At 43.1% G+C, this 16,839-nt stretch overlaps 1 protein-coding gene across 10 annotated transcripts in view; it reads right to left on the bottom strand.

Moving 5' to 3' along the window:
* Positions 1 to 16,839, bottom strand: part of Plekha7 (pleckstrin homology domain containing A7) — a 212,231-nt gene that overhangs the window by 39,705 nt on the left and 155,687 nt on the right. For all 10 annotated transcript variants that reach the window (XR_007103905.1, XM_047516606.1, XM_047516600.1 and 7 more), the window contains exon 10: positions 5,448 to 5,918. Coding sequence is in view for 9 of the 10 variants with exons in the window: in XM_047516606.1 (XP_047372562.1) it covers positions 5,448 to 5,918 (471 nt within the window). In the remaining variant the exon portion in view is untranslated. The remainder of the gene's footprint in view (positions 1 to 5,447; positions 5,919 to 16,839) is intronic.

Below are 16,839 nucleotides of genomic sequence, written 5' to 3'. Positions count from 1 at the left end.
TCCAAAATCTGAATATGACTTTGAAAACCACTACCAACTTACCCCTCATATTTTCTAAGATGGATGAAAAATTCAACAAGGGACAAATTATGGAGCTTAATTTTATTTTTTGGAAAAGGGATTGAACTCAGGGGCACTCGACCACTAAGCCACATCCCCAGCTCTATTTTGAATTTTATTTTGAGACAGGGTCTCACTGAGTTGCTTACTGCCTCACTTTTGCTGAGATTGGCTTTGAACTCGAGATCCTACTGTCTCAGCCACCGGAGCTGCTGGGATTATAGGTGTGCACCACTGCACCTGGCAATCCATATTAAGCCTTAAAAGTCTAACCTGTAAGTATGATGTTGTAAAAAAAGATCAGGTTTGGAGTCATGCCTGAGTTCAAATCATGATTCTGTTTTTATCAATTTTATCTAACAGACTTTGATATAGTACTCACAATATGCCAGACACTGTTCTATGTCAATGTTACTCAAAGTGTGGTCCGTGGACCAGCAGCATCATCACTACCTGGGGACTTGTTAAAAATGTATGTTAGTGAAAGTATTATCACCACTAAAAAACAATAGGTGAGGTGACATAGTCATTTAACCATTCTATAATATACATATATCAAAAATTACATGTATCCCAGAAATATACAAAATTAAAACTTTTTAAGCTCTGGGGCAGGGCCTGGTCACCTGTTTCAAAAGCCCTCAGGTGATTCTGCCTCTCCCTTAAGCTTGAAAAATGCTCTTCTAATTGTCTTAACCTCATTCATTTAATCATTTCTAGTTACCTTACTGCAATGTAATTTCTGTCCTCTAAGTCTCATTTTCCTTACTATAAAAAGGGGATAATAAGAACCTCTTAATAGATTGTTATGAGGATAAGAAATGTGTCATTCAAATAGGGATTTTTAAAATACCCTTTAATGGTTACTTTGCAGTCTCTTCAACCCAGACCTGACCTGTGCACCAAGTGTGTCTGCTTGCCACTAGGTGGCAGGATTAGCTTTTGGTTTCCCAAAGTTAGATGAGCATGTTTTCTCAGAGGTGGGGTAGCCCTGCATCTAATAGAGGCGGGGGATTGAGGGGGGGGGGGGCAGAAACCAGGCTGGGGGCATCCCCTGGGAAGTGCAGGACATTACCAGTCATTGTTCATCCTGCATAAAGAAAACGATAAGCATGCAAAACACATCCCAGGTGTGCTCCCACTCTTTACCCTTCTGTCTGGTTCTGCAGCCCAGTCTGTGCCCGCCTAGAGCACCTGGAAGGTCAGAGCCCCTATACCAGGCAGTGCCCCAGACCAGGCCTATTCCCTGGCATGTGATCCCCTCAGCAGCCCACTCTGTGACCCTGCCTGCTGTGCCTGAACAATCAGAGGCCCCGCCTGGGCAATGCCCCAGGCCCTGAGTCCACCCTACAGCCTGTGCCCTTCACTTACACACTCTCTACCACTTGGGGGTGACCCCAAGTACAATGGTAAGCCCTGGCTTTACCAGAGGAAAGGACATGGGAGGTAGCCTAAAGATGAGGTAAAGATCCCCAGAAGCAGGTGGGAACTCCCAAAGCATCTCTGCCCTAACAGTAAATCTATTTGCTGGCCCAGTCTTACCCAAAAAATAGAATCAAGGTATTTTGTCCTCATACCTTGATCTGTGGCCATGGGGTCTCCCCATTCCAAAAGGCACTGAGCATGATATTCTGATAAACCCACTACAAATATGTGTGAAATATTTCAGAGTGTGAAACCACTTATCAATTTTGTAACCAATTATTTATGCAGCAAAAATGCCTTACCTTAACTTCCATAACAGTCATGCAGGACTTCCTACTGTCCCTTAAGGCAGAGTTTGAGTCCCCTGCCCAATCTCCATCTCTGCCTTTTTATTTTACAAGTACACTTTACTTTAAAGTGCACTGGGGGAGGGGGCTGAAAGGCTAAAATTTCTTAGATTGTACTCATATACTAAAGTATGACGATTTCTTGTAAACTGTATTCTAAAGGGGTTTAATGATGTAAAATATAATACATACCTCCAAGTACCAAAAGCACAGTTAGAAATAATTCTCTGCGTGGTCTAAAGCCATGAGTATAAGATCACAATACAGTTCAAATACCTTAACGATAATGAGATTAGCAGTCTTAATTACACAAAAAGCAAAGCTATCCATCTTCTATATTTTCCAATGGAAAATTGTGGAGGTTACTTTATTAAGCAGCCAGATCTATTTATCACATAAGGTAATAAGTCACAAATATGTCTTTAAGAAAAAAATATCTGGAAATGCAAGGCACAGATCTTTCAAGAAACAAGTGAAAGATCCGTGATCTGAGCAGACTCACTCAGAGACTGACAGTACTTCCTTCCCTGTACTCTGTCTTCGATTCTTCACTCTTATTCTCTTTTCAGCCCACTGAGATCTGCTTCCACTGCTAGGCTGAAATCCCTGTGTGCCAACAATCTCCAAAGACAACAAACAATGTTCTCCACAGACTTGATGTCCCCTGCTCTTTAGATAGGAATGGCTCAAATACCCACCTCACATTCTAAAAGTCCAAGACCTCTTCAGCAACCTCTCATCTCCTTGTTGATTTATCTTTCAGTTCCCTGATGCTTACTCCTGTTCCCCAATACAGGCCACTTGTAGCAGAGTAACAGAGCTTATGAATTGCCAGAAACAGTTATGCTGTGACATTTCATAATTAACAACTTTGAACTGCCAGTTGCCCCTTTTTTGAAAGTTCTTTTACCACAAAAGAGTTCTCAGAGGCTATGCCATCTCATTGGCTTCTTTCCCTCCTATGCTTTTGTCTCCCGACCTACCTTTGAAATTCTAGTTCTATTAAGGACAGCAATACAGTTCTGCCCATTTAAAGATCACCTAGAAACCTGATGGAAAAAAAACCTTTAGTAATGAGCAAAAAACCAATAGAGACCCTGAGGTTCCAGACTTTTCTTCAGTGACACCCAGCTTGGAAGGTACCATTGCCAGGGAGAAGTCTCCATTCATAGCACCTTGTACTGCTGACCAAACTCCACAGAACACTCTAGTTTTCCTCCTTCATCTCTGCTCAGTTCCCTTTAAGGAGACTGTTTTTGCCTGGCCCTCTGCTACTGCTCACTGAGCTAGGAATTCTCATCCTTGGCTGCATGTGAGAATCGTCATCAGAGGAGGGATAGGGCAGCTTGTCCTTTTTAAAGATCCTGATGCCCAGGCTACACCCCAGACCAATGGAAGCAGATTTCCAGGCATGGAAATGAGACCTCCATCAGTGTTGACCTCTCCAGGTCACAGTGTAGCCTAGCAACCGTTTCTTGACTGTGGCCACATACTGGTGGGATCACCAGGAGAGCTCTTAAAACATACACTGCTGGGCTGGGGATATAGCTCAGTTGGTAGAGTGCTTGCCTTGCATACACAAGACCCTGGGTTCAATCCCCAGCAACACCACCAAAAAACAAACAAACAAACAATAACAACAACAAAAAAAAAACACCACACAATGCCTTGACCTCACCCCAGACTAATTAAACTTCTGGGGCAGGGGACTCAAATGTTCAAATTGTGCAGACAGGATTAAGAATCATGGCTCCAAGCATTCTACCTTGGGTAAGTAACTACTGAGAGATCAACTACCATTTCCAGGGCAATGATCCCAAATCTCTCTACCAACTATACTTATATTCCTTATAATCTACTGGTCATTTCCTCCTGGACACTCCACATGTACAGCATTCTCCATCAAGCTCACTCCTGTGGCCTGTGGCCTGTGATACACCTGGTGCAAGACACCCCATCTACCAAGTCCAGCTCCACCTGCAGTCCTTCCCACTGGTATGTCCAAAATGGAAATCCTGATCACCTCTAAACCCGTTCTTTGCTTAGCCTTCCCCATTTCAGCAACCACTGAGTTGCTCAGGTCAAAATCTAGGGGTCATCCTCATTCCTCTCTTCCCTTCAACCTGCATATCCAATGAACTGACAGACTTTGCAATTTCCATCTCCCAATACCTCAAATCTGTTTATTTCAATTTCCATCATTACCAACCTGGACTATTGCAATAGCCTCCTCCTAGGTTCTTATTTTCTTTGAAAAATACAAATCAGATCACATCACTTATCTGCCTAAAGTCTTCTACTGGTTCCCACTGTTGTTTTTTCAAATAAAATTCAAATGCCTTACCTTGGAGAATAAGACCTACATGATGCCGCCCCTGTCAATTTTCTAACCTCACTCAGCCTTGGTCATCTTACACCTACTACCTGGGTAGGGGTCACCTAGCCCAGCACCAAGGAGAGCAGTTCCACTCCCCTGCCTGGGGCAGTAGCTCTCTGTTTTTAATAAGACACAAATTTGAAGGAAAAACAAGAGAATTGACACCAGGTCATTCCCTGGTGGAAGTGGGAAGGTATCTTAGTCACTAAATGAAAGGCCTTCCCTGGTCTGCTGCCCAGCAATGTCTCTCAGTCATTTAGAGGGATTCCATTGTGATTTCTTCATGTCCACCCTCACAACGGCCCAGCTGGACCAGATTAAAGGAGAATCACAGCAACCCACGCATGCACCCCCACACATCTCAAAACAGGCCCAACTGTTCCCTGAGGAGTTCCACAGCCTCCAGAGCCACGGGCAGACATTCTGGGCCTCACCGACAGGGAGAATGAAGTATGGCATTTTAGAACATGTCATCAGGCCTGTGGGACACTGATCTCTGGTACATCTACCATGACTCTCCAGACCCTGGAAGGCTTTCTAAATGTACATTGGCTTTGCTGTCTCCTCTTGTTTCAGTAGTTTCATAATGAAGACAAAGTACAGTGGTTTCTGAGGACAGCAGAGAAGCTGGGTGATCCTGCATTCTTCATGTTCATAAATGTATCCTAATTAATCTAAAATTACCATAAAATGTAGATAGTGCTTTGCAAATAGCAGGAGATGCACCTCTCCTAAACAATTAAAGATCATTCTTGAAGGTAGTGGGCTTGAAAAAGCCTAATGTCAGCAGCGTCTGAGCACTTCTCCATGTGCCTGGAATGAAATCTCGGATCTGTATTTACTCTCATTTCTACAAATATTTCCCGGGTGCAGAGAGAAAGCAGCATAAGAGGAGAAGATTCATTAGTATCTCTGTGCTGAATGGCTCAAGCACCATCAGAGGGGAGCGCCAACACCTTGGCGTAACTTTATGTGGGCTTTGGAGACCCACAGACCCAGGTGTGAACTCTGACATTGCCTCTAGTCTATGTGGTTCTTTCACTTCTCTAAGTCCCAGTTTCTTTGTCTATAAATTAGAGATATCACTCCTCCTTATGGGGCTGTTAGAGGGATTTATGTAGATAATGGAGGTAAAGAGTTTAAGGCAGGCATTTACCCAGTGAGTGCTGGGGAAATGATAGCCATTGTTACTGTATTATTATGCCCATTATTAGCAAGATCCTGAGTCTATGACTGACCTCCTGCCATCTCCCTTCTGGGTCTTTGCCCAGGGCTCTGCCTGAGCCAGGCTGCTCTTCCGCTGGCTGTGCTTCTCTGGGTTGGCTCTCGGAGGAAAGGCCCGCTGGTACCCGCCAGTCCCATTCTGCTCTCCTGGGGTGTAGGAGATTGGGAGCACGCCATTCTTCTCTGCCCGTTGGGGCTGTGCCTGCTGGCCTCTCGGACCACTAGGTAAATCCACAAATAAGGCATCTTCCTCTGCTGGTGAATATGGGGACCTGGACTTGCTCCTGTCCCTCTTGCCCTCCAGTGGGTCCTTCTGGGAACGGTACCGCTCTTCCTCCTGCTCCCGCCTCTCGAAGCCGAAGGAGTCATCATGAACACGATAAGGACAATCTCTTGAGTGTCCGGGTCCAACACTGCCACACTCTCGACACAGCTCTGTGTGATTGGCTTGGGGCACTGCCTGTCGCTCCACCTTCTCCGTATCCCTGCAACAACATGAACAAATTCAGCCCACTCCACAGCCAAGACTCCTCAGTGCACACACATTACACTCACTCACCTCTGGGGCCTCTGCACAGACTATTCTCTCTGTTTCAAACACCTTCCATGCCCCATCCTTCTTCACTCCTTTGGGGATCTGGCTTAAATGTTACCTTCTCCAGGAAGTCACCCCTGACACACACCCTCAATTTAGGATGAGACTTTACACTGACCCTGTTGCACACTAATTATACTGGGAACAAAACTGTGTTTTTACTCATTTAGCTTCCAAATAGACTACAGGTTCCTTCAGAGCAGAGGGCCTGATTGTTGCATATGTCCACAACTTCTGCAAAATGACTGGTCTGGAAAGGCACTCTGTAAGCACCACTGTATAAAAGAACAAAGTGATACAAGTGATAATTTCATGAAATCATGACACGTCCCATCCTACTCTGTGCCACTGATTCTACCTTTCCTTTCTGTCATTTGTCCATATGTCTGTGTGGGGCAGCCCAGCTTGGAAAGAAGGCTCCTGAGTCCAGGATCTCTCCCACTGGTATCTAGTACAGCCTGAAGTACAACTGACAACTTAGTTAACACTTTTCAGAGTTGGTAGCAAGAGAACAGGCACTCTTCCATACAACCACTTATTTATCTTATCAGGGAACAGCTCAAATAGGAACCCAATAGCACTGTCCTATATTAGTAGTCTGATCCTATATTAGTAGTCTGATTTTAGAGCTAAGGAAATGGAGACACAGAGACCAATGATTTGCCCCGAATCACACAGTTGGAGCAGAATGACACCAGTGGTTAAAGCAGATTGACTCCAGAGTTTGTGGGCTATAGCCTCCAACCCTACTGACTTTCCATGTGTGTGTCCATGGCTTATCTCCATGCAAACAAACCTGGAAATTGTTAAAGAGAAGAGAGGTATGACAGCTCAGGGTATGAACTGAGACGAGAAGAGCAGCTCTGGAATATAGCGGAGGGCTCATCTCCCACTGTAAGCTGCCTCTCCTCCTGCCTCCTTGGGATAAGTTCTAATTACGTCTGCATTCCCACTGGAGTCTGAGGAACATAATCCAGCTCAGATGGACTAGAAAAATCACTAGGGATACTTAATGGGGCAGTGGTCTAGCTGTACTCCTTGGTAAAAATGTTCTGGTCTTAGATATACTATTTTTTTAATTGTCCCACAGTTTTTATTGGGAACAATTTTTTATCAGGTTTTGGCATTAAGATATTCTAGTTCTGCAGAATTAATTGAGGAGTGTTCATTCTTTCCTATGATCTGAAATTTTTTAAATTGATAAGATGCATCACTCTTAAAATGGTCAAGCCAGTAGGGTCTCCATTTCAATCTGTGAGAATATAATGGAGATATGGCTGCATTTATATCTCAGCGGCCAGACCCCAGGCATCCTTGCAGCAACCTTAGAACCTCAGCTACTAATAATTGGCACAGAGCAGAATCAACCCAATCTGGGAAACAAAATGTCAGTGTGAAGTGAAAATACAATTCCCAGCACAGGGGTTGGTTCTTATAATGTGTTTGTCTAACTGTCTGCCTCAACCTACGCATGGAGAACTGAGAAAAGCAATCATGCTTCTCACTGTCAATGTACTAATACCCTTTTCCTTGGCTATCCCAAGCTTTGTGAGAAAAAAAAAAATGATTTTCCCTAAAACCTCCCTTTATTCATCACTAGGGGACAACTTTCCTTCCCACCCACACCTGCATCCATTGCCCTTCTGATAACAGCATTTTCATTTTCATTTAGGGATCATCTCCCCTACCCACCTCAGACCACATGGTTTGGGCACTGCTGTCTTTACTACTCTTTGTCCCACTAAGTCTCCAGAGTTTCAGTGACTGGTTCATGGCCCAACCCAGGCCTTTTAGAGTTAGCCCTGGGACTTTGGCTCAAGCTACTCTTGAGCAGCTGCAACTATGTGGGAAGACACTGAGAATGAAGCCAACATCAAGGAAAGCAGCTGGAGAGAAACAGAGTCCTAAAGACTAGGTCCCAGATAGAGTCACACCTAAATCAGATACATCCTCAGACATTCTGGTTGCAAACCAATAAATTCCCTTTCTCATGAAGTTACAACTTTGGTTTTTATTACTTATACTGAAAGGACTATTACATCATTTTATAATGATGCTCTGAAGTGGTGATCTCTGGGAGTCCCTCCACTGCTAACATTCAGTGAGTCTATCAGCTCCATCAGTAAGAAAACATGGAAAATATTCAGGGACCTATACTTCAAGAAAAATTGATTCTTACTGTAGGCTTAGGAGGGGGCAACTCTGTTGTACAAGGTGTGCATGTTGAAGTTGAACTTTCCTTCCCTCCTTTATTCCTTATCAGCATAACCCCACCAGCAGCTTCAAGATGGTTAAGGTGGCTCTTATCTTCTTTACTATTCCCCAAATTCAGGAAACCACCCATGGAGGATGTGCTAAGGCTGCCACTGAGATGCCTTCTGGGTCACACACTAACCAAGTTGCAGAAACTACGACCAGGCACACCACTTTGGATTCACTTACTCCTATATTACCAAGTGGTTATACCAATTGTGAAACCCAAGTAACTATCTTCTTGTTATTCATACCCCAGAGACAAACAGCACCTTGTCATTAAGAGCCAGGTAGGAAACAAACATGCCACTAACATGTATGGCATTAGAATTGAAGAGAAACAAGGGTTTCTTTAGCTTCAAAACCCAATGATTATATGTGCAATGTCTCAGCCCAACGAATTGTAATGTGTATTTTTCTTTCTTTACTAACCAACCACCATGAATTTACTGAGCACCTATCCATGTCTCACTGGGACAGACACCTGAGGTATAAGAAAATAGTAGGGAAAATAGCCTCTACCTTCAAAGTCAAGTGACCCTCAATTCAATTTAGTCATGGTAACATTTAATATTATTCTTACAAATACCTAACCTTAAAACATGGAGTTTTTTAATCTCCTCTAGCCTGGAAGATTATTTTATAACAAAAATCATAGTTCTTGCTGCAAGTATACATGTAAGGATACATACTTTTATACATGCTAGTAGTTCCTGGAAATCAATTTGATAGGGATGATATATCTTTTCTTCAGATTAATACCAACATTCAATGCAAAACGAACCTTTAGAAGATGGTTAAATGGGTGGTAGTCTGCTTGTCACCCAGCAGTTTACTTCAGAGTTATAAACAGCTCCTTATTGCCCTGGTTCCTGGGACTCACAAAATATGCACCTTTGGGTTCACAATGTTCGGTCTGTGGCTCCAGGTGACAAAGGTGCAGGTAATGTTCCCTATTACCCAACCTTCCCTGACTTAAACATTTAACTCACTAAGAATTGAGATCTAAGGCCAAAATTTTTGGTTTCCTCCTTGCATTCCCCCAAATTTAACATGTCTTCTCAAATCAGAAGACTTGTCGTAAAAGAGATCTTCAATGCTCAATTCGGCACAATGGTAGGGAAGAATGAATCACCCCTTGGATATCAAGGACTGTGTCATTCAGAGGACTTGGCCATGAAGAGCCTAGTATGTACAGTTAAGATGACACAAGCCTTTCCAGATGGGCTGCTATTCCTGTGCAGGTCATTACTACCATCATGAACAAATTGAATCACTGATGGTTCAAAACCACAGAGAATTCCTGACACTCAGTGACCATTTTGTTCATATGCACCACTTTTTTAAAATGACAACCCAGGCACCACCTGTAATCCCAGTGGCTTAGGAAACTGAGGGAGGAGGATCACAGGTTGAAAGCCAGCCTTAGCAACTTAGTAAGGCCCTAAGCAACTTGACAAAACCCTGTCTCAAAAATTTAAAAAGGGCTGGGGGTCTTGCTCAGTGTTAAGCACACGGTACCAAAAAAATTAAAATAAAATAAAATCAGAGAGCATAGGGCTTAGAGCTAGTCGATCATGAATTCAGGAACAGACTCTACCATAGTTAAGCTGAGTGACCTTGGACAAGTGACCTCTCCAATGTCATGTTTCTCAACTACAAAATGGGATAATAGGCCCTGCTTCTTTGTAAGGATTAGAGAGACTATACAGAAAGATGCTGTACTATGCAGCATTTATTCTTTCCTTCTTTGCCCTGTTTTTTCCAAAGCAACAGTACATCCAGCAAAAAACTTGTATTTCCCAATCTCCCTTGAAGCTGAGGGCAATCAGGTAAACATTGGCCCAGTCAAAAAATGTAAACAGAAATTGTTGGGTGGGTCTTCCAGGAAAGTCCTCAAAAAAATGCAGGCTTTGCTAACCCTTCTCTTCTTCTTGCCTAAAATTTAAACTCTCTACTGATTGCAAGGTAACAAATACAAGGATGGAAATCACATACTAAAACTTGGGCATAAGGAAGCCAGGGTTCCTGATAGCATCATGAAAATACTGTACCAGTGTGTGGAAACCCTACCTCATATTAGTATGAGAAAACCAAAACCCAATTTGATTATGTCATCCTAATTGGGGGTGTTTCATTGCTGGTAACTAAATGCACTCCCTAACCAAGGAGAAAGGTTGAGTTTATCATTGGATGGAGTTGGGCCCCTTCATTTGCAGCACATCTCAGAATGCTGTGTCTGCTTAGAGCAAATTCTTATTTCTCCCTGCAAAGGGCAGGAACACTTATTTCACACTGGGAATACTTCTGTCTTATTCCTTTTCTTCTTAAGAACTTAGAATTTAATAGATCTTACCAAATAGTTGTACACCAATTACTATTTTGCTCTGCCTGTAAACCCTTTACCTTAGCAGGCAATAAATAATAGTATTTCTCTCTATCTTAATCTAAAAATACAGACATTCCCTACATACATCAAATGTCATTCAAAGATCAAGGTGGGAAGAGGAATGATAGCATGAAGGGGTTTGTGTCCTGTTGGCAGGCACAGCCCTTCTATTTTATTACCAGTGGAGGGGCTTCCTACCCCACTCATCTTACCTAGATGGCCAAACTAGCAGCCAAGAACAGGGTCAGGTCACTGATATCTTGGAGGATTTGAACAGAGCCAGGCCAGAAGGCAGACATCCTGCCATAAGAAGTTAGCTTAGCCTGTGTTGACAGATCCTGAGTCCTAAGCACTGATTCCCCAGTCTCAGAAGCAAGGTGGGCTCACAAGCCAGAACCCACCCCGGGAAAAATCAATAGTACAAAAAGATTAAAGAGAAAGGGGCCAAAATTATCTGGAGAGCCCTCAGGAAAGCTTGCTTGTTCAAATTAGTTCCTAGCATTTGAGGAAGGAGTTGGTGGAGAACAATGGAGACAGAAATTGGTCTCTTCTTTCCCCCAGAGTTAAATAGGGTAGCCCCCCTGGGATGGGGAAGATATCCTGCTAACTTTCATGCTCAGCCTGCTCTACCTGAATTAACAAAAGAGGGCCTGACCGCTCTGACAGCACGCTCCACAACTCTCCAGGCTGCTGTTCCCAATGAGCGAGGCTGCAAAATAAAAGAAACAGCCCAACTACCAAGCGGAGGCTGACTCTTGCATCAGCAGAGTGGCTATTGGCGAAATCTCAGGTGAACTGGTATGTACTGACAAACCAGACTAACAAAAGAGGAAAGATATTCAGAGGCCGCTAGGTCTCTCCACTGCATTCATTTCTGCCTAGAGAATCCTCCTCTGTTCCTTCCACCTGGGTAAGTCATACAACCTGTCTCAGCTCAACCTGAGCCAGTCTGAAGCTCTGGAACATGCTACCTTCATTGACTTTCCACCTTTCCACAGCAGTCAGTCAGGGTAACACCTTTTTTTTTTAAAGACCAATGTTTGGTGGCTGTTACCATATGCTAGGTCCTACTGTGTACCAGGAATTTGACATAGACCACCTCTAATTTCTATAGTAATCTTGCAAAGTCAGGACTGTCAAGCCCAGAGAGGCAGAGGCACTCACATGAGTACCATATTATTTACAATAAATCATCTCTAATGAAGGATAGGGACAATGACAATGGAGCTATCAGTGACTATATATGAAATGAAAATCCTGAGCTAAGCACTTTATTAACTCTTCTTATCATCACACAAACCCATGAGATTGAAGATGTTATTACTCTTTCATTACAGGTAATGAAAGTGAAGCTCAAAGAGGTCGACCAACTTGCCCTAGATCATGCACAGGTGACACAAGGAGGACTAGAACCCCCTGAACTGACTCCAAAGCCCTGTCTATAAAGTACTTATTCTGCTGAGGGTCCAAGAGGCTTATACAGTCTCAGGGGTTGTCCGGCCATACATTACCCAAGGTGATCAGAATTTGAAGGCAAAAGATTCGATTATTCAAAGGAGTGCAGAGAGCCTGGTGTGTAGGGGTATTTCTGAATAAGCTGATTCCCTAAGCACAAATCCCAGAAGAGTGAGAGTTCAGATTGCTCCCAGTCATCCCAGGTCCTTATTTGAACATCTTATAGGTGGAAGTTTCACAGCTATTTTGTTCTTGCATTCATACCTCCTTGGCCAGCCAAACCCATGCACTTATGCATAACTGAACACTCACTGTGCCAGGCACTGATGAATGAGCTTATTGTTTTCAAATAGCTTAAAGTCTGATAGGGATGACAATGAAAAAGTAGGCCCACAACTTAAGCATGAAAGATCTATGACTAAGGAATGATAGAATACTGCAAGCAGAGGCATCTAACATGCTGAAGAGATGGGAAAGGAGGGAATGACATGCATATAGGGTAAGATTTGAAGGATGTACTGGAGTAGTTCTGGTAAGGGTGAGATGGCTGGGGTTGAAGATGAGCAAAGCTCAGAGGAATCCTGGTACTTCATGAGAAACCTCTACCTACCTCCTAGATCTTATCATGGTCTATTGTCCCCCTTGCTCACTTTGATTCAGCCATACTCTAAGCTCATTCTCACCTCAGGGTATTTGCACATACCATTCCCTCTACCAAGAGTGCCTTTCCTCAGTTTTGCATATTTGACTTTCTTATACCAATCCAGCCTCACTTCCACATTATCCTCTTATAGAGAGGCCTTTCCCTGACCACCAAACAGAAGTGGTTACTCCCATTCCCTGGTCCCATCCTACCCAATTACACTGTTTTACTGTCTTCATACACAGATCATGATAAAATTTGTCTTGTTAATTTATTTCCTGTTTATGGTCTGACTTCTCCTCACTTCTCTCCAGAATGTAAGTTGCATGGGACTTTGCTTTTCTCTTGAAACACTGCTAAGTTTATCAATGTTTAACCCATAATATGCCCTCAATAAATATGTGTAGAATAAAAGACTAAATAGATGAATGCATGAACAAATGCACTGGGGTTCATGTTGCTGAAATTTCAGTATGGTTGAGACAAGGAATGAGAATGTCAAGAGGTAAAACAAATGTTGTAGGGACCAGGCCCATGCAGGCTTTGAAGGCCCTGCCAAGGAAATTTGATTTTACTCCAAAGGTGACTAGACTTTAAATTTCTTCAGTACTAAAACAGAGTTACAATAACACCAGAGAGCCTTGGAGAGTGAAAAAAGAGGAGAGTTGTTTTCTGCCATGCCCTTCTGTCTGAGTCATTTTTCAGTTCTGAGAGCTGGAAAGGCAAATGGACCTCCTCGCTTAGTGCTTTAGTTTGGTGGAGATGACAAAGCACCCTTAGACAAATTGGGGACAAAGATTTCAAGGAGGCTACAGGGACTCAAAAATCAGAATCCAGGGTCAGGCAAGTGTCAGGATATGGAAATGAAGGAGAAGCAATTATGGACAGAGGGAGGAGAGCAGACGCTGATAGCAGTCTTGGTACCCCTTAAAAGTATGTGGTGTGGTGGCTCTATTGTGGGATTCAGAAGTCAGTGCACAAAACAAAGAGGACAGAGGTAAGAGGTGCAGTTCTGCTCCTGAGCCGCAGGAGTTCAACAGGAAGAGGAGGAGGAGCGGGGAGCTGAAGAAAAGGCTTGGGGGTGGTACTACAGGGAGCTTGGGCTGCTGAACCACAGCTCACACAGCAAGAGGAAGGGGACATCCTGGCAAGGGAGAGAGTGTCATCTGCTCACAGGACACTCACAATCAACATGATCCAGAGGATTAATGATGAAACCAGAGGCTGTAAAGAAAAAAATCCATAACAACACCAACCCAAACACCATAAAAGCCAGCATATCTGCCATGGAGCAGTCCATATACTAAGTAAGCACCCTATATTTTCATTTATTTAATCCTTGTAAAGACCCTATGAACTCAGAAAAACTGATATTTAAAAAGCACATGTAATTTGTATGAGATGTCACAGCTAGAAAGCAATAGAGTTAGGATTTGAGCCCAAGTCTACCTGAAATCAGAGACTAAGCTCTGGGAGGAGACAAAAGAAACAGAAGTAGGAAGTGAGGGGTGAATTGTCCAGCCTAGACACTGGTTGCTGATGCTCCCTTTACTTCATTCTAACACGCCGTTCTGGGTCCTCTGTCCATAGCCCTAACCTTTCCTTGGGAACCCATCCCCACCTGACTCTCAATCTCCCATAACCTGAACAAGGTTCCAACTCTGTCCTCAGAAGTGTGCTAGTCAGCCTGTATCATCACAGTGGATGGTTTAGGACATAAAGCCTGTCCTTAATCTGTCTAATCTGGATGGATCTCAGAGCTTTGGGACAAGACTCTGGCTCTTTACTGCTGACTTTAATCTGGATGGCCAAGTCTGGGGTTATTGCAGCTTATCTTACCCCCAGATCCTGGATGTGCCAGGGACCTTCCCATGGAGCACAAGACTAAATCTAACCCAGAGGTGGGCAGAGCCCAGAGCCTGAGAGAATGATTTCTAATAATATTGTCTGAGCCCTGAACCCAGCTGTTCTGAAGCTGGGTCTATCTTGAACTTTTCAGTGACATGAACCAATAATTTTCCCTCTTTTAAGGTAGATTATTCTATGTTTTCAGTTACCTGCAATCATGAGTGCTATTAATAAACCATCATTCACAAAGAAAGCAACTACCTGTGTGAATGAGGACAGAAGGATCTGGGTGGGAATCACAGAGGGAGAGAACAAAAGCTACCCCTGGAGCCGCCCACTTACTGAGAGGGGTTCTGCAATGCACATCACCAGACGGAAGCAGAGGAAAGCTTTAGTCTGCCTGACAGATAATTTTAACTAACCAAATGTCTGAACATTTTATTCTGGAAAAACAGAACATTTAATAAGTCTTTATTGCTTGGCTGACAATTTCACCTCTCAAGAACTTAAGGGAAAATGTGATTATGTCTTTATTATTCCAGCTTGGAAGATAGAACAAGTTTTTTAGTTTAGTTTTTTTTTTTCTTTTTCTTTTTTTAAGAGGGAAGGAATCTTGGACAAACTTTATCATGAGGTTTTAAGAGTTTATTAAAAGCAAAAAATAAACATTTGAAATTAGAAGAAATTTCAAAAAGTTTAGAGAAAAGTTAGAGACAACACAATGGCCTGAGACCATATAAGGGAAGGCTCCCTCCCAGAAACAAAATACGACAGCTAATTACATATTCTTCAGGTAGGAAAAAGTAAAAAATACCCAAATCTCGGCTAGCAAATTAATCCTCAAGAGTCCTAAGCAAATGTCATTTGTCAATCATAGTATCTTTTCCTGTTAAGGCCAATGTTATTCTCAAATTTTCTTTTACCCAGTACTCTAGTTACTAGTCAGCCACAATGCATTGAATAAAGTAGGGACATAAGAAGAAATCCTCTGACTTTACATAAAGAATCATATGTGTTTGTGCAGCATTAGGGACTGGCATGTGCACCAAGAATAAGTTGTGTCAAACCTACTCAGTTTCCTCCTCCTAGGAAATGCTAGACATTGTGAACCTGCAGGTTACTGGGAGAGGCTGTCCTGTCATCATAAACGCCACAGAATAATTCAGGCTGGATGACAGGTAGAGTCAAAACTGACTGAATACCTGTAGTAAAGAGCTACTGATTCAGGGTCCATGGAGAAACTGCTCAGTTTTTGGTTCTGTCCTGCTTGGCATGTTCACTCATTCATTAATTCATTCATTCTTTCAACCTGCTACTCAACAGTCATCTGAGAGTTTACTGTGTGTCAGATGTTGTGCAGAAGACAAAGATAATTCTTGTGTGGCGCCTAGGATACTGAAGAGAAGACAGAAGGGGCAATAAAACCCAGTGTAATAAAAGCTTGGACTGAGGTGCTATGGAAGATCTGCAGAATAGGGTTTGACCCTAATCTGCCCAGTTGAAGGAGATCACTATATACCAAAGGTTCATCTGCCTCAAGAAAGAGAACCTGACGCTGGGAAATAACACGAATACCCAAAATTACACAAACAGAAGTTAGAAAAGATTGAAAAGCTAATATACCACATGAAATTCACTTCTATTCTCTCAAACATTGTGCCTTTAGGTTGTTAGAGAATGCCCCCTTCATGCCTCACTGAAAGAACACTGCCTCTATACAGAGCAAGGTGTGTCTATAGGGACAAATGGGGCCCATGTCCCATGCAGACTAGCTAAACATATACTTGACTTCTTCAATGTTTCTCTGCTCTCTCTGAGCTTCCAACTCCACTCTCATTCCTCCTTCACATTTTCTCAGGGTGTCATCTATAGCCAACAGACTCAGGAATTTCAAGATCCCCCACTGTATCCTTGGTTGGGCCACTCAAAGGAAGAAGCTGGACTTGGTAGGCAGCTGTAGCATACTTTCAGTCAGCAAGACCTTTCTTGCCAGCCCTGTTCCCCTCCCCAATCTGGTGTTCAAGGTTGTCCCTTCTACCACACAGAAAAGAATAATAACAGACAAGCACAAATATGCCAGTTCCCATGGTTGTATATCCCAGGCAGTTGGTGCAACCCTCCTGGCATTAGTGTTTCTCTCTGTTTAGTGAAGAAAGGGGACTAGACCTCTAGAGGAACATCCAGCAGGGGTGGTCAACTTGGGTTAGCCATTTAGGCATCCTC

This window comes from Sciurus carolinensis, chromosome 11 (genome assembly GCF_902686445.1).
Source record: "Sciurus carolinensis chromosome 11, mSciCar1.2, whole genome shotgun sequence".
In the NCBI taxonomy this organism is placed as follows: Eukaryota; Metazoa; Chordata; class Mammalia; order Rodentia; family Sciuridae; genus Sciurus; species Sciurus carolinensis.
The sequence above is the reverse complement of the archived record's forward strand: the minus strand, read 5'-3'. Positions and strand labels throughout refer to the sequence as shown.